Genomic DNA, 23,491 nt, shown 5'->3' with positions numbered 1-23,491 from the left:
TTCTCTGTACTTACATAATTTTTACCCATTCTAGAAGAGCACAGGATTTTTATTGTCGGTTGTAGCGCTACCTTGAAATGATAGAATCATGGAACGGTTTGGGTTGGAAGGGACCTTAAAGACCACCTAGTTCCAGCCCCCCTGCCATGGGCAGGGACACCTCCCACTAGACCAGGTTGCTCAAAGCCCCATCCAGCCTGGCCTTGAACACTTCCAGGGATGGGGCATCCACAGCTTCTCTGGGCAACCTGTTCCAGTGTCTCACCACCCTCACAGTGAAGAATTTCTTTCTGGTATCTAATCTAAATCTCCCCTCTTCCAGTTGGAAATGTGGGTGAAGATCTCATTCAGCGCAAAGGCACTGTGGTTTATTCCACAGCTTCTAAGCAGCCCACCTCCGTACATCCCTCGTCTACTGCCAGTGGGATGCCAGGCAGGTGTAGGTTCTTATATACGTGTTAAGTCTCCGAAGTTATTCTATACTGGGAACAAATTTATGGTGAATGATGGATTGATTTTTTTTTTTTTTTCTTTGTTAATTAACTTCTCTTGTACCAGAAGCTATTTGTTCCACTGAAATACATGGGAATGCGCTAAGTTGGCACTCTTGACTTATTGCCTTTTGCCTCTCCATCTATTTTTCAAAAACCCCACTACTCAAATTTGCTCTCCGCTGCTAGATGAGAGATCATTAACCCACTCCCTGCGGAGCCAGGGGAGAAAGGCAGAAGTTCAGGCACCTCTAGGTAATGCCAAGGAAAAACTCTTTAAAAAAAAAAAAAAAAATCCACAAATATGGCATGACTACAGGCTTTAGGGAATAAAAAAGCCGGTAACCGGTGGTGATTAGAACAGAACATGGCTTCGTTAGGTGTTGCAGCTTGAGCTCTCCATTGGAGCACACGTGTTATGCCTCTGAAAGCTTATGAGGCGACCTCGGCGGGGGACAGTCGTCCTGCGGAACCGGTTCCCGGGCTGGGGTGGCGCCGGGACCCCCACAGGGATCACAAGAGTCCCGGGGCCACCCCAGCCCGGGAACCGGTGCCGGACTCTTTGCCTCGCGGCGGCGGCGTCCGCGTCCGCTCGCCCCCCTCCCCGCACTCTGCCTGGCGGAGGGAGACGGCGCGTGGTGCCGGTCTCCATGGCAGTGGGCTGCGTGGGCGGAGTGGTCGGGGCCGCAGCGCGGCGGTGAGGGAGCGCGCGCCCCCGGCCGCTCCCCCCACCCTTCTCCCCCCCCCCCCCCGCCCCTCGGTGTTTGTGTCAGGCGGCGGCGGAGTGGCCCCGGCCCGGCCGAGGGGCCCTGACCCAGCCCCGCCGCTGAGGTGAGGAGCCCTCCCCTCCCGCGCCTGTCCCGTTCTGCCGCGCCGCTCCCCGCCATGGGCGGCCCGTAGAGGAGCGGGCTCGGCGGCTGGTGCGGTGCCTGCGCGGCGGCCATGGCGGTGGAGACGCGGCCGGAGCTGGTGGGGAAGCGGTTCCTGTGCGTCGGCGGCGGCGGTGAGGAGCCGCCGGAGAGCGGGCGCTGGCGGGCCGGGGTCATCCGCGCCGTCTCCCAGCGGGACTCCCACAGCCACGACCTGGCGGTAAGAGCCGCGTCCCGGGCCGGGGTGGGGGTGCGAGGCGGCGGTGCGGGGCCTGCGGGGGAGGCAGCGGGGAGCCTCGGGTGGGCCACAGCCCCTTCGCCTGAGGGGCGGCGGGTGCTGGGGGACGGTGCGTGTCTTCCCCCGGCGGCGGAGACGGCTGGCGCGGAGCCCGCCTCGCCCGGGGGTCGAGGCGCCTTTCGCCTCGGCCTGTGGGGGGACGGAGACGGCGGCCCCCTTCGTGCCCCTGGGATGAAGCGGATGCGGTTCCCGGCCGTGCAGCCGCCTCCGGTGGGAGAAGGCGAATACCTGGCCTGGCCAGCGAGAGGAAAACCTGTCCGCCGCTGGTAGAGCGGCAGGGCTTAGGCTGGGGGGTGAATGCCTCTGTTCCAGGGGAATGCAGAAACTGTCGTCATGTAGCACTGACCGGCCGGGTCCACCGTGCTGGACGCGGTGGCGAACGCTGTTATTAAAAGAATGTCATTGTTTCCCTTCCTTTTATGTCCGCTGTCACTGTTTTCCTAAGGGGTGTAGGAATGTGCGTGGAGGTTGGCGAAGGAGCTAGGGTATGTTCTGTTGTGCTCAGGCACACTCTCGCTTGGGGGGGGGGGAAACACACCAGGATTTCCTCGGGTTAGTGTTCTGAATGCATAATCTGTAAAATGGAGTTTTATTGTGTTCCCTGAACTCAGTCGTTGTTTTATTTGTGAATTCTGTGGTCAAATGAGTGCTATGTTACTGCAGTGATTTGTCTCCTTCCATGTTTTTATGTTATTTGGTGCTTCTGAAAGCACATTTAAAAATATCACGACTATGTAAATGGGCATTACGTATACTGGAAAAAGGAATCACCGAACTGTGCTGGGCAATCCATATTGCTGCTGGTAAGGGGGAGGCGTTTGCAGCCAAACACGGTTTGGGGTGGAATGTTGCCTTTTTTACAAAGCAAACAACTGCCTGGTTCTAGAGATTATTGTTTGCTTGGTGTGAGAAACGTGATTCACAAAATTAAGAATTCTTGCTTTCATACACCTCAGGCTTTAAGCTTTGATTTAGAAACAGAATGTATGTGACGCTTGAAATGCTACTTTTTTACTGTATTGTGGGGTTTTTTTTTTCTTCCACTCTCCAACTAGAATTCAAGTAGCGTGCTGTTCATGCCCTTCTTTATGAAATGGCCTGTGATTTCAACCTTTGGTTATATGTGAGAATCGTCTAGAATGCTTTATTTTTAGAACCTATTTTGGATGTCATTCTTGCAGGGTAGTATTCTCTAGAATCTATATACAATTATGGAAACACTGAGTAACGTTTAAGGAGATGTTTACTAACATTCACAAGTCAGAGCCATAATTTATAAACTCTCAGGGCAGAGCTGACATAAAGAGAGAAAGGGTGCTAAAAGGAGGTATTTCAGGGGTGGTATCCGTTATGTTAAATGGATAACGTATGCTGCCTATTGTAATTATTTACTCCTCTTCCTAACTTTGGTATCAGGGTGTTTTGCTCTTCAGATACTCTTTTATGTTACAGTTTGTGGTAATTTAGGGAAAAAATGTCATGTTATGGCTGGTTTCTGAGGCAGGATGACTAAGGATATGCCTACATGTTGTAATGGAGCACCATTTGGATAGATCCAAACTACCTGAGAAGCAGGGTGGATGCTCTGGCCTGGGTGCAGTGCAGTGCTAATGTGGCCATATTCCTTATGGTATTTGAGCTAGCTACACAGCACTGCGTTATGCTGTGTAAATATATTCCTAGTCTCACCTAGAAGTGCTGGAAGCCTGGGAAGGTTTTGGAAATACTGCCTAAGTCTAACGAGTCCCAGACTAGTACTTAACTACTGGAGCATCATTGCCCCCTTTAAGTGCAGTATTTGATTTTCCTGTTACCTGTTCTTTGTCCCCAAGGCACAAATGAGTATAAATCATAAAGGGAGCAGGTAGAGGAAGAAATGATAAGGTTTCTGTTAGCAACAGGTAGTTTCGGTGGGTTAGGCTCTCCTTTTGCGTTTGTAATGAGCATTAACCTCTCATTAATTGATATTTGCTAATATGGATATCCTCTTCCCCTGCCCCCAGTGAAGAACAAGGGTGTTTTTCTGTTAGCTCTGGTTCCACGTGTACTGCACTAGCTGGAGTTAGCACTGCTCTTCTCCTTCCCTGGCTTTCCTTTTGAGGTGGCCATCCCTATGAATAGCTCCAGACCCTTCTGCTACTCGTCAGTGGAGTGAAATGGTAATTCTTGTTGACACTTTCATTGCTGCCCGCAGGGTGAGGCATAAAAATGTTGAAATTGACTTTTTGTCAATTTTGTGTATTTCTGGTCCTTCCAAGCTGTATGGACTTGTAGAAATACAGGAGATGCCCTCAGCTGCAGGAAGGGAGGAGGGCAGCAGTGGGCATTTTGAAAATGCTTTGCAACCTACTGGAGCTGAGTTACCTTTTAATCCTGGCTTCGGAAGGAAGTATCATTTACAGTGCCTTTGTGTCTTCTCTTCCTTAGTAAGTGTGAAGCCGTAGTCAGTTTCAACCAATTTAAGAGCAGGGAGAGGTCTGAGAAAGACTACCTTCCTCCATTCTGTGAAAGCTGACATCGGAGGGGCTGTGGGAGCCCTCCTCCTCAAAAGCGATGAAGGCAAGGAGGTCACGGCGTTTTGTGCACTCCTCCTGGAAGCAAAGAGGTGGTCTCCAGCTGGCCAGCCAGCATGCACCAAGCTTCAAACCAGCTACAGCATATGCTGCCTCTTCCTTAGCACTGTACAGATAGGTAAGTGGTGGGGGATGGAGCTGATGGTACGTGAAGGTGGGTTTAAGGACACGAGAAAGCTGAGTGTTAACAAAGGCATGAGAGCAAGCGTGGGCATTTGGATGTGGGAATATATGGACAAATGGAGAGTTTTATGAGGTGAAGGATCTTAGGGAGACACGGGCAAGTTTAGAGGCTACTGACGTAATTAACCTTAACTGGCCACAGGGCTTGTAGGAGCAAATCTGCAGGAAACCAAGCTTCATTAGTTCTGCTGTAAACAGAGCTACTCATTAAATCAGGAACTCCAGACCTGAAGGCTGGACTAGCTGCTCTCCGCTGGTGAGCAGGCAAATGAAGACACCCGTTTTCATATGCTGCTAAGTTTGTTTCATGATTGTATTTTCATAAGTGAATAATTTCATAGTTGCAATTACTGTCCTGGTAAGAAAATGAACAAAAGAACCCAGTTATCCAGTATCTTCTTCCTGATCCTACTCCATGGAAGTATGTTAAATGACTGCTTCCGTATACTTTTCATGATTGCAGCATAGCTGATATGTAGTCTCTGTTTCTAAAATGGATTTAGTGGTTTTTTTATCAAAGAGAATAGTATCAAAGTCTTTTTTTTTTCTCCTACTGTTTTATGGAAATTTTGCCCTGCCCAGCTTTCCTATCAATTTATTGCTATTGGGGAGTACGGTGAGCACAACTGATACTGGTTGCGAGTGCTGTTGGTCTGCTGGAAGATGAATGCTCTTTCCACTGCATGCAGATCCTTCTTGCCAGGATTTGGAACCCATGCCTCTTAGTCATCCTGTAATGTTTACATATGTTTAAAAACACCTGCTATGTAGGTACAATGTATAAAATTTAATACAGGAGTTTTCTCGATGATTTTCATGGTCTGAGTTACAGCTTGATAGTTAGACCTCTTGATCTTTCATTCTTAAACATTCCTGTTGCATGAAAAGCATTTATTTAAAAAAAAAAAACAAACAAGCAAAAAAGAGTTTAATATACGTATATGTATGTGTGTGTGTGTGTTTCACTAGTCATTGAAAGAATTCATAACTATTTTTCCGCTTAAGTAACAGCGGGTGCTGTTAGAGGAAGCTGGGAACTCTTATTTTTCCTTACTGCTAACTGCCTGGAAAAGCCTGTGTGCTGCTCTGATTGCAGTGATAACTCTGGGCAAATAAAGAACCATCCGGGAGGAAAGAGGTGGAGTCAAGGCCATATGATCTTCCTGGTCTTTGCTGTCCCTTAAGAATTGTATTCTGGGCCAGAGGTTGCAAAATGTCTATTCATTCACTACTTCCAAGATTTGACATGGTGATGGCAGAGGTGTTTTCCTATATTGTGCATAAAAATTGCTTATTTAGAAGAGTAATTTTTTAAAAATGTAAATGAAATTATTAAAATTATTTTGCTTACTGGAAGTGCTTCAGAGTTCTGCAACTCTTCAGGGTCCTGCAGTTGTATATTGAATATAGTCATATAATCAGCTGTATATTTTCTCCACATGAAAGAGAAAATGGCAATAAGCTTTTGAGCACATAATGTGCAACCCTTAATAAAAGGTATAGCTGTAAGTTGCAGTAATTTGTAAGTACTTATTTATTGATGTGTGAAGCTTGCTGTCATAACATCCATGGATTGGAAGACAAAATCAAGAATTGAGTACTTTGGTAGGCTTTAATGTTTCGTGATAGGCAGATGTAACAGTGAGTAATTGGGCATAGGGAGATATATTGTGGTAATATATCACCATGTTAGATATCCTGCATAAATACCTAAATATTAGTGATAGTTTGAAGCAGATGTTTGATTTTTATTTAGAGCAAAATAAGTAAGCTATTTTAAAGGAAGCAATATGTTAAAAGTTTTGGTAAATTTTTTTTTTTTTTTTTTTAGTATCTCATCTTTGGTAATTTACAAACAAGGAATTATTAAAAATTCTCTACGTCTGGTAAAACCCATTTGAAGAGAATAGTGACAAACTTTGTATGTCTGTTTTAACTGAATTTGTTCTTGCTTAACAGTAAAATGGAAGTTCACAAAGTGTAATGGAAACTTACCAGTACAGTATTCCAGATAACAGGAAAATAATTTAAAATAATTGCTGATGATTTGAAAGTAAAAGATGTTTTAGAGAAGTGCTCCATATGCTGATAGTTTCTCACTAAAAGATGAAGTTAAATTTGCCTTAGCTGTGTGTGGAGCTCATCTTACCCAGTCTTTTTATGACTTTTAATTGTTTTAATCTTCCTGCTTCTGTATTCCCAAACTTTCTGAATGTGATATGGTTTTGTCATACAGGCACAGAACTGCATTTCTGTAGGTTACATTTGTTTTCTGCCATATATTGATTTTTACTGCAGCGTTTTGCGTGTTGTCCTCTGTTCTCCTTTTACGAAGCTAGCATATAAGGAGAAACTGAATGTATTCATTTTTTTGAATGCGTTTGAGCTAATCTGTTTAAAAATGAAAGTACATGCTCTGCAGCTTTGTCTCATTAACCTTGAAATAAACTGGAAGATGCAGAAAAATCTTCAGTAAAGTTATGGTATAAAGTAAATAAATATGCTTTAAACTGCTTGTGTATAGCTTGTTGGTGATTAATGGAATTTAAAAATACTGCATGTTTCTGTACTAGCATCTGGGTTAAAGATGAAGAGCAAGTTGTTGGTGAGGAGCCTGTCACGGTATTTAGTCCAGCTATTGGAGGTGATGCTAAAAACACGCCAGAGTTTATCACGTCACTGCTGCCTCTGGATCCAGACAAGGAGTGTTGTTGTAGGATGCATTTTGTGTGTGTTACGAAGTTGGTTTGAAAGGAGCGGGAGAAGCTCGAAAGTGCAACAGGGATTTAGATAACTTCCAGTTGTTTCTACTGTTCTGTATCAGTACTGAAGCCAACAAGAGCCTTATAAGTTTTGGTGCATATCAGCTGGGCAATCTTTTCTTGGCTCAGCAGTAAAGAAAACTTCCTATTTCCGTTCTGTGTTTCTAATAAGATTGAGCTTGTCATCCTGTGCCTGTGAATGTCACCTCATCTGTCTTCCAGAGTTAGTTCAGTTAGTGTTCAGGAAGGAGTGTCTCTTTCATAGTAATTTGACAAAAAGATCAAACAAAGTAGTGTTCCTATGAAATTGACTGCAGAGATTCAATGGTTTATACTCTGCTCTTCCCTCCTCTTTGCTTTTGTACTAATCGAAACCTGAATATAATGTAGATCAACAGGTAAATATACTTACACTGATGGATTTTGAGGGAGATTTGTTTGAGAGTCAAGATTGCAAACAGAATTTAGGTGTCCTAAGGTAGGGATTAATCAGTTTATTAGTTTGCTGCATGGTTGCAAAGTATGCAGCAGTGAACAAAAGATGGAAAATGGAAGGTTTGATCCTATACTTTAATCTTTCATGAGGCTTTAAGACAGATGTATCGGGTATTAAGTAAAAAAAAAAACATTCACTTCTGCCTTATATGTGCCGTGCATACAAATAATGTATTAGTCCACATTTCATAGAATCATAGAACGGTTAGATTTGGAAGGGACCTTAAAGATCATTGTGTTCCAACCCCCCTGCCCTGGGCAGGGACACCTCCCACTAGACCAGGTTGCTCAAAGCCCCATCCAGCCTGGCCTTGAACACTTCCAGGGATGGGGCATCCACAGCTTCCCTGGGCAACCTGTTCCAGTGTCTCACCACCCTCACAGTAAAGAATTTCCTCCTAATATCTAATCTAAATCTCCCCTCTTCCAATTTAAAACCATTACCCCTTGTCCTGTCACCACACTTCCTGGCAAAGAGTCCCTCTCCGGCTCCCCTGTAGGCTCCCTTCAGATATTGGAAGGCTGCTATGAGGTCTCCCCGGAGCCTTCTCTTCTCCAGGCTGAACAACCCCAGCTCTCTCAGCCTGTCTTCCCAGGAGAGGTGCTCCAGCCCTCTGATCATCTTCATGGCCCTCTGCTGGACCTGTTCCAACAGGTCCTTGTCCTTATATTGGGGACTCCAAAGCTGGACACAGTACTCCAAGTGGGGTCTCATGAGCGCAGAGTAGAGGGGCAGAATCACCTCCCTTGACCTGCTGGCCACACTTCTTTTGATGCAGACCAGGGTGCAGTTGGCTTTCTGGGCTGCATTTGCATTACATCAGTTTTTTCTTGTTCTAGAACTTTGTGTGAATCTTTGTAGGTGTCTCAAAAAAAAAAACCAGGGCATAGCTAGCTTAAAGAGTTTTAAAGAATGAGTAGTCATTTTGTAAGAAGCCATTCTTTCTGTGCACATGCCAAGATCTCAAAACCTGCTTGACAACAGCAGAACTCTTCATTAATATCAAATTGAGTGAATTTTAATAGCGTTACATCTAAAATTTGGCCAAAAATAAGTTCAACCTTCTTCTGGTCCTATTGTGAGTGAATTGTAGGAATGCTTAGTTCCATCAGTGATCTTGAAGCTCTGCTGGGATCAGGCTTGGCCTTCCCTTTTAGTAGGACTCAGTAAGCTGCTTCTGCTGGAAGAAATTAAGTATTGATCATCTGAGAAGTTAACCTGAAGTTGGCAACGAGGTGGTTGTCTTGGAAGAGATGCTGCTATCATATGCTATTATTGCCCACTTTTGTGCTTTGGGCACTGACATCCAGTGTTGCTGCAGAGGTGGTTTCCCTCCTAGGTAGGGACTGAGACCTGCTCCTCTTGGGGACATGTAACCAGCTTGTTCTTTGAAGCCTGTGGAGAATTCCAAGCTAAACTAGTGCTATGTTGCTTCATTATATTGACTTAGCCAGAAAGTTACTATCGCTAGTTGCTGTTATTCCCACGTACTTCTAATTTTCATGTTATAAGATGGAATGAGAGCAGGGGAACCAGAATAACTTCGGACATGTTGCTGTGTTTTGCTTTCTAGTAATTTTCTTAAAAATATTTCCATTGATTTCTTAACTTATCTTGCTTGAACTTTAAACAACTGTTACTGCTTTGCAGAATTAAGTAAATGGAGCAACTTAATCTGCTCATGAGGAAGTTGCCTCTGTGTACATACAGAAACTGGGTTTGAGCTAATTCATGTGTGCTGCTCACAGCTTCATGGGCACAAAAGATGCAGGGTAAGTGTTAAGGCTTTTAGCTTGACCTTCCCATGGCAACATTTTTAGAAGTTCTGGAGGCTGTGGTTCCACAAACATTTCTCTTGGTGGCACTGCTGGCTTAATTTTTTTAACCCTGAGCAGTTTCCTGATCCCTTCACCATATGGCACTTCCAGCAGTTGTACTGAGGCTGAGGAGATGTTATGGGATCAGTCAGAGGCAAATGGCTGAGGGTAGGAGCAGCTTAAGCTGCCACCGTTTCCAGGAGAAGTGTCTCTGGACCATGACCTGAATGAAGTAGTTGAAGACTAGCTTAAGTATCTTTGTGAGGGTTGCAGTTCCTGTAACTAGTAAATATGTCCTAACCTGCTCAGCTGTAATGCAGGGATTCTGTGCTGCAGTTGAATTAATGATATTTATTTATTCAGTAATTTATTCTTTCACCTGAATAAGGAAATATATGTTCAGAATAACCCATAACATGATCATTTGCTGTCTGCTGATGCTATACTCTACTTGCAAAGGCAAGTTTTGGAAGAATAGTTGTGCAGTTTCTTTGAGGGAAACTTAAGCATCTGTATGTTAAAATGCATACACCTCTAATGCCTTTGCAAAATACTGCATATAATATTTCTGCATAAATGTGATGATCTTTTTGAGTGTTCTCATCAGCACTGTAATTAATGTAAATGTTGAAATGATTGCAGTTAAGCTTCACTGCAAGTGACTTACTGCTATGCAGATAGTGTAGTAGTTGACTCACCAGGGTTTTACGATTTTGCTCAGGGAACAAGGCTCTTTAATAAAATGATGGTTTAAAATCTGGAGTGTGATTGCTCAGTGAAAGAGAGAACGCTCGCTGAGTCATTGCCAGGTGGCCCAAGTCAGATCTCTTTGGTCCTGCATGTCTGGTGAGGTGGGACTGAAAATCTGTATATTGGATGAGTATTGGCAAAGACATTTTGTTTTGAAACAGTCCTCTAGCTTATTTCCTTATTTCTTGCTCTTCTTAGCTTCTTTTCTTTCCTGAAACACAGAATGTAAATTTACTGCCTTTCAAAACCAATCAAAACAACCCAAAAGCCGATATCAAACAGACAAAGTAACTTGTTGGGATAATCTTAGGAAATGCATGATTTAAACTCTTCAGTTAGTATAGAAATCTTGGAGAAAGAGTGACAGGAAATTAGTAGTGAACTCTTAGACTGGAGTTTGTCATTAATGTGTAGTTTTTCTTGCATACTAATTCTTCCTAAAGCAAAACTCAGACTTCAGTTTCACAGCCTTGGTCATTGTCAAAGGCAGGAATGAATATGTGCAAGTAAGGCATGGTGTGAGCAGCTCTAAGAGAAGAGGTTGATGACTTTTGGGCTATAGGCTTATGGTGATATTTAAAGAATTAGGAGCTAACAGTGGTCTAGTGCCAACATTTCAGTCAAAAATACAGAAGCAGATGTAGTGAAAGACAGCATCTGAATGAGGTACCGTGGTCTTAAGAGCTGGTGTTGTGACACTTAGCTATCATACCCCTACAGTTCTGACACATAGCTGCACTTCCTCAGTCTTCCCTTATGGTGATTTGGAGCTCAGAGACTTCGTCCAGCAGAGGTCTTTAGGTTTTGTAGCCCTTGCTGGATTTTTTCTAAATGAATTTGTAGAAAACCTTTTTGGATACCTGTGAACTTGTCAGCGTTCTCTGACAAAGAAGGGTCAGTCTTTAACTGCACATTGTACTCAGAATTGTTGTTTCAGAGATGCTTTGGTTCCTGTGTTGTGAGGTACAAGTCAACAGTCACCCTTTGTTTGCTGTTTTCATGCCACTCATGATTTTAACAACTCTGCTCTTCTGATTCATACTCTTCTCTCAGAGCATATAAATGTGGTAATTTTCCTTTACTATTTCTTAACCTGAGAGACTCGGAGGTATCTGTTTTGTCTGTCAGTCCCTGCCAGCCCTGTCCAAATAAATGTCTGTTTGAACCAGATTATTTCAAAGAGGTGTGCAGTTTGTTAGCATATTTTAAATGGCTGTCTACACTGAGGTGCATATCTTTACATTATTTCCTTTCTGCAGATTGTTCTGAATAGATTAGATTTAATACTGTCAAGTTGAGTTTAATTTTTTTCCAGGAAATAAAGTAATATTTTAAATGAATTTTAAGTTGTAAAAACTTATTTCTCTTCTTATTTTTTTTCCAGTTATGGTGTCCAAATTGTTTATTGCAGGTCCATTTATATTTAGTATACCCAGATGCTGGTCAAACCTCGGTGATGATCTATTTAATAACAGTTAAGCAGTGAGTAAAGCGCTGCTTTTTTTTTTTTTTTTTTAAAGCGGGGTGGTGGTAATGAAATACTTCTGGCTTGCTAACTGTTAATCCAGGTGGGCTGTCCTAAATATACCTGATCCTTCTGTATTCTGTCATATTTTAACATTTGTATGTAGGTCAGAACGTGACGTGAATATTTTTAGACAATGTCATGACCACTTTTCAATTTGATGGGTGGCTTTTCTGTATAACGGGGTACTTCTCTCCTTCTGCATGATCTTTTAAAAGGGATAATCAATTTTGACTCATTGAAAGACATTTCAGTACCTTTATATAAATAGAAAATGTTCCAAGTGCTTTGCTACTTTTTACCATATTTTTCCTTTAGAAATTTGTAGTCTAGATTAATCTGTTCCTTTTGTTACCTATAGCTTTTTACAAAATTTCAATTTACTGAGTCTCAGGCCTAAGACTACATAAAGTATAAAATGAAGAATCTTGTTTGATAAATTATTCATTGACTAACATACTCCCTAATTTTATCAGATGGTTTCTTTTGAAATTGAATGTAGTACTTTCATAAAGCATTGCAGAGATTTTTATATTTTAAAATGGAAAGATTTGCCTTTCTTTTGACACCTGGCAAAATGGCTTGCTGCCACTAAAATTTTTTTTTTTTTTTTTAGTTCTGTAATAGCGTCTTGTCCAGGTAAAGTGAGAGGTGTGTGTACACTTTGGTATATTTTTTTCCTTCTGTCAAATATTTTTTGACATTGAAAGGATTTTCTGTTATCTAATTTTGATTATTTTTAAAAAATATTATAGCTTTCAGGTACATTTGAGTATGGCTCATGTTTCAGTAACATGGCAAAGTTGATTGCTGCTCACTGACTGGTTTCAAATGTGATAAACACAATACAAGTTAAGTCTTAAGTTTGCCCATATGTTATTTTTCTGCTAAAATAATGAGCAATGAAGAGCTAAGTAATGGCAGAGCTTAATAGGGCTCTTCAGTTGTTACCTTTGAAATGGATGAAGTCTGTGTCTCCAGAGGGTTCTTAGGTTCCTGTGCTGAGGAAAAACGATGGCATTCAATACCCTCTTACATTTTTTTTCCGAGATGTGTTTTATGTTATGGTAGTCTACCTATTTCCAGGTACCTGGAACTTGTGGGTTCAGGAATGTTTGCTGGTATATCTGGTATATTTGAAAGAGTTTAGATCTTTAGTGGAAACAAGCAATTAGTTCTATGTTTGCGTTTTTCCTTCCTTTCTTACAAAAGTCTGGTTTTGGTCTAGAGTTTAGCATGCTTGTGCCTTAAGAAGTATGTCTTCAGTTGAGAAGAGGGCAACATAAGGACGTGCAGAACGGCCCTTAGGGATCTTAGGACTGAGTTGGCCAGTATTTGGAGAGGGGAAAGAATGGAAAAGAACTTTTTCATTTATTTTATTTGCTGAAAACCTGTTGATCATTTCTTGAGTTTTCTTTGATCAGTGCTTCTTACGGAAAGACGGGGCAGGCACACATACAGGAACTAGAGTGTATGGGTCAGTCAGCGGAGGAGGCAAGGAAAGAAGAGAGGACCATGATGGTTTGGATGTAGAAACCCATGCATAGTTTGGTATAAATTGAGAAAAGGAAGACTCTTTCTCTCTGCACAAAAGCCAGCTTCCTTTCTTGTGAGGCTTCTGGCTCCTGAAGTAATGGGTCCATTCTCTAATACAAGGAAGTAGTAAGAAATTTGTAAAGAAAAAAAATCTAAATGTTGAAGTTCAATACCTGCATTCACAGTTGTACTCAAAGTTCCTTAAACTCAGAAAAATAAAGTCTCAAAAAGCATTGATTAGTTCAAGTCAGAGAGCAGAGATGAAGCTGGTATTGCTGTTTGCTGTTTCAGTAATCATAGCTTGGGCCATGTGCAGTTCTTGTTCTGAAGAGTGTCAGTTTGGCATTTCTTGGGACAGTTGTAGAACTGAGCTTTTTTGCAGCTCTTCTTAATTCCTTTGTTTCTGTCTCTTTCCAGGACTTACTTGCATCTACTTGTTACTTGGCAGATTTTCAGGGTAAGGGAGACTCATTTATAACGTAGCAGGCACACACTGCTCATCCATGGGACTGCATGTGCAGGATGGAGAGCCTGAGCTCAAACCTTACTTTATAGCAAGATAGCTGGAATACGTAACTAGGCTGGCGATCCAGGTACTGTGGAGAATTAGACAGTAGCGTAATTACGGGAGTTGGAGAGTTAGGTCTTATAAACTGCTTCCCTAATACGTATTGTGGAGGAGGGAGATGTTGCCTGATACCGTGGTAGGTTTGGACTACCTGTGGATCCCAGAAAAGTGATTCTAAGCATGTCTGTGCTAATGCAGTCGTCTCTGAATTTGTGCTTCTTGCTTGACTGACCTTTCAGCTGATCTTTAACTAAGGCTGCTGTTGAATTCTCTTAGTTATGAGAGCTCAAACAGGCAGGTAGCCTTGATGGGGATTAGTTTATCAGATGTCTAGTAAAGTGCAAACTCTTACTGCAGCTTTATCCACCCTCAGGCTATTCAGACTCTATAGTGTGAGCTTATTGTCTGAACCAATGGAGCTACAGAATTAACCTTTTCCTTCAGTGTGGAGGGGTTGTTTTTTTTTTTTCATTTGGAGCTTAGAAGACAATGGTATCTAACTTAAATATGTGAGTGTCTCACTGAGAGCTACTTTTAATTAATACCAGGTGCTTTCTTTACTGTATCACTGTTGACTTTGCCCACATGCCATACCTTTCTTTATTGGGCCTGTCAGCTGGGCAATGGCAGCACAAGGTTTGGAACTGCAGGCGTGTCGATTAGGCAAGCAGCTGGCTCGCCATCATTAAAGAGTACAGATTTGCAAGTCACTTGTTTTGCAAGCCTCTCATAAGAAATTCATATGTGGACAGAAACTTCCAGATCTTCTGAAATTTGGCAGTAGCTTAAAGCTAATGGGAACATCTTGATGGGAAAACATGCTTGAAAAAAATATATACTTAGAAACAATAGTAGAAAGTAATAAAAATAATTGTGTGGTAATGAGATATTGTCTACTAGTATTGGCAAAACTAGGGGTGTTTTTTAAGAAAATGAATATATCCACTTTGCTACAGAACTTGAAAGTTGCTGCTCCACTTGTGCTGTGGAGTATGCAGCACTTTACCTTTGCTATATTTTATTGGTATTGTTGATTGGGAGAAGAGAGCTGTGGTTGTGGGTTCTGTGGTGAGGGCTGTTATGGTGAGCAGTAGTGATGGACTAGGGGCAGTATATGCTGTTAAGTTGCTTCCTTATGCGTCCTTTTAACTGTTTCCCAACGCTTTATTAACATTATTTAAAATGGAAAATGCTCAAATGTTCTAACGAAAGATTTTACTAACAATCTGTAAGAAAATAAAGTGCTTTTTTAGCAGAGTCATGCCAAATCGGTTAACAGTTTGAAGGGTGGTTAGCTTGTGACATTGGCTCAGACTTGCAGTGGTTTATAACTTAAAGTATGTGTACATTATGGGAAATGACACCTGGGGAAAAAGATGTGACAAATTTTCAGGTTGTGATGTATAAAACAAATTACAAAGAAATCTTTGAACATTTTCACAGAGCAGTTAATATAATTGCTGTTTTAACTAAAAGGCATTGTGGACGTGCTTTGAAAAGAGTGCTGTAAAATAACATATCAATGCACCTTGCTGCATTCTGTGTTTTTTCTTCTAACAAACACATTCTGTGTTTGTTCTTCTAATGTTAGAAATACCAAACCACCAAGGTAGCCAGCATGAGAAAATTGGCAATGGTAGGTCTTATGCAGGGAAAGGATATCTTACTGTCATGTAAGTATAAACAGGAGAAGATTAGACTATGTTTTTTTCTGCATGAGTCAAAATTATTGACACTGCTTTTAATCTTCTCTTATCCTGTGCAAAGCACTCGCATCTGATGTTGTGCTAGTCCTGCTTAGCATTTTGTGTTTCATACCTACCCCACTGATGTGATCTAATGGGAAATTAAAATATAGTTCATCTCTTTATTGCATCTTTCCATGGTCAGAGTACTTTAGGCTTCTCATAAACATCTTGTCCTGTCCTCACAGTTGGAAGACTTCCAGTAAACCTCCCTTCTCTCAGGCAGTAAGATATTGTGAGCTAACTAATAACTTCCATTTTTAATGTGTAGCTCAAACCTGATAAAACTGTTGGTCCTCATCTTAAAAAAGACTGCTGCTATTAGCAGTAGATGGTTATGCAGGTCTGTTGGCTGTTTGGTTCTGTAGGTAATAAATGGAGCAAAGATTTAGTAGAGGTATGGTTTTGTTGAAGGTGATCTGAAAGTTTTGGGGGGTTAACTTCAAAAATAAACGTGTGTATGTGATTTTGTTTGTCTGAAGGTAAGACTGAGACTATCTAGGGTACATAAACTGTGAATCGTGTGATAAACTGCTGCCAAGTCTCTGTACTGGAATTGCTGAGATTACCCTTTTGTGTCCATGCAATTCTGTTTACTTTGTAGGACACTCTTTGACCAAGACCTCGCTGTGGTAGGTGCTGTGCAAACACAGAGCTAAAATTATCTGTGCCTCAGAGTTTATGAAATCCGGAAGGACAAGGAGCTGAAATGAGGTTATAATGATGTGTTGTTTGTGTACAGCAGCCTAACCTTTGGGAAATCTTGTGACAGCGGAGAGGTAGGAGAGGTTTTTGACGTGTGTAACAAAATTGCTCTACTGGTGTTTCTTGGTTACGTCTGTCAAACGTGAAGGATAGCCAGAGATAGAACTCCAAGGTGGCAGGTTAAAACTGGCTGCTTTGGAGAAAAAAAAAATTAAAAATCCAACGACAGAGGTTTTTGCTAAGTATGAATCAGAAGCAGGACTTGGCATTCTATAGCCAAGTCAGAAGACTTTGAAACCAAACCCCAGTAAGTCATGTAGACAGAGAGAGGAGGCAGAATGATGTAGGAAAGATGGGTGCTGTCATTGTGTTGTAGTGGAATAGTTATTGTGTAGCAGCATTGTGATAGGATGTGCATGGAGCAGAGTTGTGTGAAGTCCAAAGGAAAAAAATTATGTAGGAAGAGGGGTAAGAACCTAGATAAGACTTAAATATAGGTCTGAGGGTAAGGACCTTGGAGAACTTGATAGAAACAGCATTGGGACAAACACTGAAAACTCAGTCTTAGTCATGTTGTGCTTGAGGATACAAACCATGCAAGTTAGTGTCAGTGAGTGAGTTTAAATGGTATTTGTGACCATAACAATAGGGTTGTGCTAAGTAATCTGATTCGGCTCTTAATTTGGGAATATTCTGGATTATTTTTTTTCCTCCCAGCACAGAGAATGTATTTTTCATTTTCATCACATATGTTCTGTTTCTGCCTTATGAACTCAGGAAATAATTTTTGAAATGGATTACACTAGTGACTTTTGGACTGTGTGCAGACCATTTGTGGTCTAGGAAACTAAGCGGTAAGTGGAACCAGGGTGCCTTTATAGTATTTCTAGTGAAAGTTCAAGTGAGTACTGATTGCAGAAAGCTTGAATGCTAACAATGGCTTTTTAGTTCTAAAGGCTTTGGAATCACTTTATTTGAATGTTTTTCTGATGATTTAGTAGGCCCAGAGTCATTGACATCTTGATGAACAAAGGTTGGTGGCAACTTGAGTTGCCAGCAGGCTTTCTCATATATCACTTGCAATGTGAATTGTGTTTTATGCTATAGATGTGGCAAAGGCCTCTTGGTTTTCACTCTGTTGTAGAGATCTGAATAATTGGGAGTGGCAGAGGAGTTGAGTAATAATCAAATTAACCTGGATTGCCTAAACACATAATAGTTGAGATCCTTTTTCTGTGAGGAACTGACTAATTTGTCAAGATGTCAAATTGGTCACAAGCCAAGCTAATCACTTCTGTGGGTTGCATCAAGAAAGACAGAAGAAATGCTCCATATGTTCTGATTTGTATTCATTCAGTTTTGCCTAACAAAATTTTAAGTGTTAAGTAGGGTTTGTGACACCTTGTTTTAACATCTCCAACCTGTGAAAGTGGTAAAACATGATGAAATCTGGACTGTGCTGTCATTAAATGCCCTCATGATTTAGTTCTTAATTCTTCCCTGGGAGGACAACCTTATGGAGTTGCCAGAGGATGCAAAAGCATCAGTGTGCTTATGGTCCTCTGAGGTTTTATGCCTTTTGAATTGGGAGGGAATAATGATCCTAATTTGATAGATTTGGGGCTACAATGAATATTTTATATTGACCAAGTTATTGGAACGCTTAACTGTGTGAACATATTGGTTTAGTTTAATGGTGAAGAGGAGGTGGAGGTGTCTGGGGAAAAGAAGGCAGGAACAGAAAGATTTTTGTGTCTTGGCAGAGAATTTGAGTGCTGTTGAGCCAGGGACTCTGTCATCCCTTGTTGGTTTTTTTTTTTTCTTTGCTTTTTTTGGCTTCTTTGTTTTTAATTAAGCCTACAGGACTAGTGTTGTTCAGAAGAACCAAAGCTGGATATGTACAAGAAGGTTTTTATTTTTTTTTCACGTTTTCAACTCCCACTCAGAAGAGTGGGTTGTAATAATTCAGGGATTCAGACTGAGATGTAGGAGTCCTGAAAATGGGTGTGCCAGAAAAAATCGAGATAGCCTTAAGTGTCATCACAAGATGTTAAAATAGACATTCTTGAGACTTATTTATCAATCTTTCTCTCTTCTCTGTTTGGTCACAGGTTCCTAAAAAGATCATCTAAAGTATCAAAGTCAGTGAACAAGGTAGACCCACTAGGTGATGAAGGGTACTAATGATGGTTATCACAGGGTTTATGTCAAAGAGCACCACCGGAGGGACTGGATATATGTATAGGTTCTGTTGTATCATCTGAATCCTTGGAGGCAGAAGTGCTGAACCATGAATTACGATTCTATGAGTGGGAGTGTAAGCTAGTTCTGTAAGCTACTTTTCTTCAATTCTTTGCTTGGAGAATCGGTGAAGTTTTTCTGCCTTATCCTGCTATGATGGGAGGGAGTCTGCCTTTGTAAGGAAGAGCCTTTATGAACTGGATTGATGGCAGCTTTTGTACCCTCTGTTTATGGTATATAATATATAATTAAATATATAATAAATAATAAATAATAATTATATAATTATAAAATAATATATAATTATATAATATATAATAAGCTGTCAATTAAAAGGACAACTGAGAGGCAGATCATCTACATTTGGCAAAAGCATGAAGAAAAAATAAGACCCTTTGAAAGATGGATGTTCTCATGTGACAGTAGGCAAGCCAAGTTTCAAAGGTGGAGTAACTGTTATTAAATGTTTTGGTGTAGGTGATGGGGAAGAACTGGACAAACTTTTCAGTGTCCAAGTGTTTGTCTTTGAAATAGACGTGGGAATGACAGGATGGGAAGAGGGAGTGAAAAAAGCGCTAAAGTAAGTTTATCTTCCAGGGAAAGAAAAATAACGTAGTTTGATGTCTGGAATGTGAAAAGGTGAATGGAGGGGAGTAAAATTGCTGGGTTTATGGCACTTTACATCTACTGAGTTCATGGTTTTTGGTATTCGGTGAAGTTTGTTCCCAGGCTCATTTTTTGGGATACATTTTGTAGGTTTCCCTTGTGGATCAGGGCAGAGAGCACAGAGATGATTTTCTGAGTGATGTCCCACTCTGGCAGCTGGATATTTCTGTCCTTTGTAAATGTCTCTTTAATGAGCTTCACTATTACAGCGGCTGCTTAGCTTCCATTAGGCATGTAATGCCTTGGACGAGGAATGTTACATTCTGGAAAGTGCAGGTGCGAGATCCCAGGATTTTGATGTCTGTGTTGCAGAAAGTGTTTACTGTGGTGGCATTAAACATGCTGGCAAGTTATGGTCTGGCACTAATGTAGCTGCTAAGCGTTGGGAAAGGAGCCAGCTTAGTATTTTGTGTTAAAGAGAACCCTCTAAAACAAAAACGTAAACTGATTTATGATCTTGTGCTAACTACTAATCTATTTATTCACCATCAGTTCTACTCACAATTTAACTAGTTGTCATGCATTTACTGAGAATTTTGACGAACTGTTGGTTGCAGTAACTTGCAGGTTTGAATGCTCAGGTCCTGCTTGTATTAGTGTTCACAGATCACTTTGTCCAACTCCTTTCTAACAGTTTCTTAGCTGGTCTTTGCCTGCCTTTCTTCCAGGGTTGGTTTTGCTAATGTGGCACTCTAGACTAATAAATCTGTTGCCAGTTAAGTACCAAAACTCTTGAGTTTACTTAGGCAAATGAACTGCTGCACTGCAGATGCAAGGCAGCTGCAGATCCTGTGTAATTGGCGCTTGCTGGTATATTCTGTTGTGGTTTATTGATGAAACTAATCATAAAGAGGAAAATCTGGGTTTCTTATGTTATAAATGCCTATTTACTTGTCAGTGCAGTATATCGCACAGTGAAATCCTGAGCCATAATTAGTGTTCAGCACTGTTGACAGTAAAAGTAATCCATTTAGATGATCTAGTAACAGCGATCTCTTGAATAATTGAAGCTATGAAGCTTTATTATAGGTTGTCTTGCTGGGTTTTCAAAATACATTTAGCACAAGCATATTTTCAAGAAAAGGCATTTAGGCTTGATTTGAAGGCTCCGAGTAGTGAATCCATCTTCCTTTGTGAGTGATTAATCGTTGTTAAAATAGCATTGTGTTTCCTATTCAGAAGCACAAGAAAGTGAATTTCAAGTCCTACGATTCCCCTCGGTGCTCTGCTGCCTGCTACGAAGTCTCTTGTCTGTTATTGTGAGTCTCACTTTTACTAGTTGAGCAAAAGCCTTGTGATTTACAGATTGAAAAGTCCATGAGATCTTCAAATCCTCCAGTGCTGTCTAGAGGCAGGCTTTCAATAGAAAAGAGATGTAGCTGAGTCTTAAAATGAATAACCTTTTGTTAAAGTACAGAGCTTTTTTAAAGAAACAAAGCCTCAGTGATCATTGCTAGTGGTTGGCTTGGTTTTCAAAGCCAACTGTGTTTAGTGCAGCTGAGAACTAATGGAACAAATTTACAGCCTCAGTTCGTCTGTCAGGGTCTTCCCCGAACTGGAGTTCATGCTGTGACAAAACGTCTTTAATAAAATTGAATGTACATGTTTGCTGTGAGACTTCCTGATGCCCACAGTCTTTGTCATTAATTACTTGAGGATATCAATTTATTAGTGCTCTGCTAATGAAAAGCTGTCTGATGTAGCATTAGGTTTTTGTCATGCAAAGATACTTTTGGAAAAAGGTCTCAGATCCTGGCGGCTCAGAGAGCATTATCACTTGCCTTCTCAGCAGATGATTTGTTTGGATCATGCAAATATACCTTGTTTTCACAAATACCAAAGAAGAAAAGAATCTCATACCATTTTTCTGTGAAACTTAAGTATCTATCTATCTGTCTATAGCTGGTGAACTACTGACTGTGCAGGCTTTTTAATAGTGAAAAGAAATAAAGCTTACTTGTGGTTTTAGGCAGAGAATAAAGATAAGTTTAAAAAAAAAATAATTGGAAAGAGCCCCAGTCATGACTTTGTCATAGTAGCGTATTACTGTCTGGAGTTTTCCTGTCAAGTGTTTCCTGGTAATATTTGCAAGTTAGAGTCACGTTCTCTCTCTTGGTTAGTAATCTAAGCATATGGCACTAAATGGATTTTCCCACCTGTTTTCAGTAACTTTTCAGCACTCTTCTGCATCCTCCTCCACTTTTAGCCTGTTTTTAGAAGTGTGGATGTTGGGAGATGGATCCAGTATCCATCCTTTAGCTGGATCCTTTAGCTTCAGTCTCAAAACATATGTTGGATAAAATAATTTTGTTTCCTCTTTCTGATGTTCCCCAAGGTTTCATTAATCTGGCAATGTGTTTCTCAGAGGAGTGCTGCCCTGCTACAATCAACTGTATAGTTAGCAATCTCTGCTGTTTATGATCATAAACCATTTATCCTCTCCATCACTAAATTCTTCCTGTTTTGCCTTTTTCCATAATGATCTCCCGTACTCTAAATATAACCTTTCTTGTGTTTGAATGCATGACTGCACTTCTCCACTGTGGATATGTTAGAATTTTGACAAACAGTCCCTGAATGTGAGGGCCAAACACCAAATTTGGTCCTCCTGGAGGGACCCTGCAACGTCTGACATGGCAAATTCAGTGTTTTGGCAAACACTGGCTTGAGCAGTGGGTCATATCTTTTAGTGGAAACAGCTCTCAGATACTGATTTAGACTGAGCGTCTCAAAATGTCTGTGCACCTACTGTCAGTCAGCCACAAGGGCAGAAAGCTGTCACCTGGCTTCTGCTGAACTCCAGACTGGCAAAGCTGAGAGCAAGGAGTAGGTATCCACTATCTCTCACTAAGAAAAGATGCTGTAAATCATTAGTGTCTTTTGGTGTCCCGTGTCTGTGAAAGTTGGGCTTTGGGCTCCTGCTGAGTTCCAAACTCGATGGGAAAGGGAAGGCGGGAGGAAAAATGTTATCAGCATGGTTAACTTCAAGCGTAAGGGGAAAAATAATATGATCCCAAACACTTTGAGAAGTTGCCAGCTTCTGTTCTAGAAAAAGAAGTGGAGCAGTGAGCTGTGCTGGTTTCTCAGGCCTGAAAAAGAAGGGTTTTTTTGAGATCTTAACATTTACATTTTTTCCAGGGTTTTTACTTTTACTCCCAGAGGTAGTGAATTGCTACATTCAAATCCCCAAATAAAATAAAACACCAGAAAGAAGCAAGTTAACACTTAAGCACATGGACCATTTTTTTTTATGTGGTTATGACTCCAGATTTATTATCTTTCTTGTTCCATTTCTGTTCTAGTAAGTGGACCACCCTCTTAATATCTGCAGTTTTTGTTGAAGTGTCTTGATTGGCTTTCCACCCTGACATTTCTTGGTGTGGCTCTAGATGCTCTTATAAATAGTTCTCTATTTATGTTTTATTTCTGTATCTCCGACATATTTCTTGTATGGGTTACTTTGAGACCCTGTTAATTTCTAAATTATTTGTGAACTTAAGAATGTCACTAAAAATCTTCTGTTAATAGTTCTTTACCATGTTGTTTTCTGTCTTTATGCAACACTCATTTGTGTGGACAGCCTTCTACATTCCCAACTATGAGATCTACCTCGCTTGAGAAAGGAGAGTATGTAAGTGGTCATGCCCAGCACTAGGGCTGGGCTCTTTAGCTTCTTTTTGCTCCATGGAGCCTGTGACTGAGGCGACAGTAGGGGAAAAGGACTGCACAATTTCAGCTCTGTGAACCAACAGCAGCGAGGACATGGTGAGGAGAGTGGGGGTAACTGCACCACTGAAACAACTGTAGCTCTCCTTCCCATAGATAGCATCCCTGCTCTGCTTTGGCGCTGGCATTCTCATCCTGATTTGCTCTTTACTCATCTCCTCACAGCTCTGAGGTTGCCCATCGTATATTCTGACAGTAGCGCCAGTGTGATCTGGCCCTTCTCCCTTCAGACAGTCTCTCCTGTTTTCCTTTCGCCCTTTGTCCCCTTGTCATTCTGGAAAATAGATAGCGCTTACTCTGTATCTCACCAGAGAAGAGTGCACCTGAAAGGGCAGATCAATACGTTTTGAAATGTCTGTCCAGGGAATGGGAAGAAAGTGGGATCAACTACATAGATTTGCTTAGATGTGAATAGAGAGCTCCACCTAGACCACTAGTGTACTGAACATTAAAAAAACCCCAGCAAACAAAACAACCTCCCGCACTTGGCACTCAGCAAAATCCTCTTGCCATGCCTTGCTTATTAATACAGTATTAACT

At 41.2% G+C, this 23,491-nt stretch overlaps 1 protein-coding gene across 3 annotated transcripts in view; it reads left to right on the top strand.

The window, feature by feature from the left end:
• Positions 1 to 1,262: 1,262 nt before the first annotated feature.
• Positions 1,263 to 23,491, top strand: part of JMJD1C (jumonji domain containing 1C) — a 166,657-nt gene continuing 144,428 nt past the window's right edge. For 2 of the 3 annotated variants that reach the window (XM_074154804.1, XM_074154803.1), the window contains exon 1: positions 1,263 to 1,580. In XM_074154804.1, the coding sequence (XP_074010905.1) occupies positions 1,434 to 1,580 (147 nt within the window). In that variant the 5' untranslated portion in view covers positions 1,263 to 1,433. The remainder of the gene's footprint in view (positions 1,581 to 23,491) is intronic. The other variant, XM_074154805.1, reaches the window with a different exon arrangement.

Source organism: Numenius arquata, chromosome 10, assembly GCF_964106895.1.
Source record: "Numenius arquata chromosome 10, bNumArq3.hap1.1, whole genome shotgun sequence".
Classification (NCBI taxonomy): domain Eukaryota; kingdom Metazoa; phylum Chordata; class Aves; order Charadriiformes; family Scolopacidae; genus Numenius; species Numenius arquata.
This window is presented reverse-complemented; position numbering and strand designations above follow the sequence as displayed.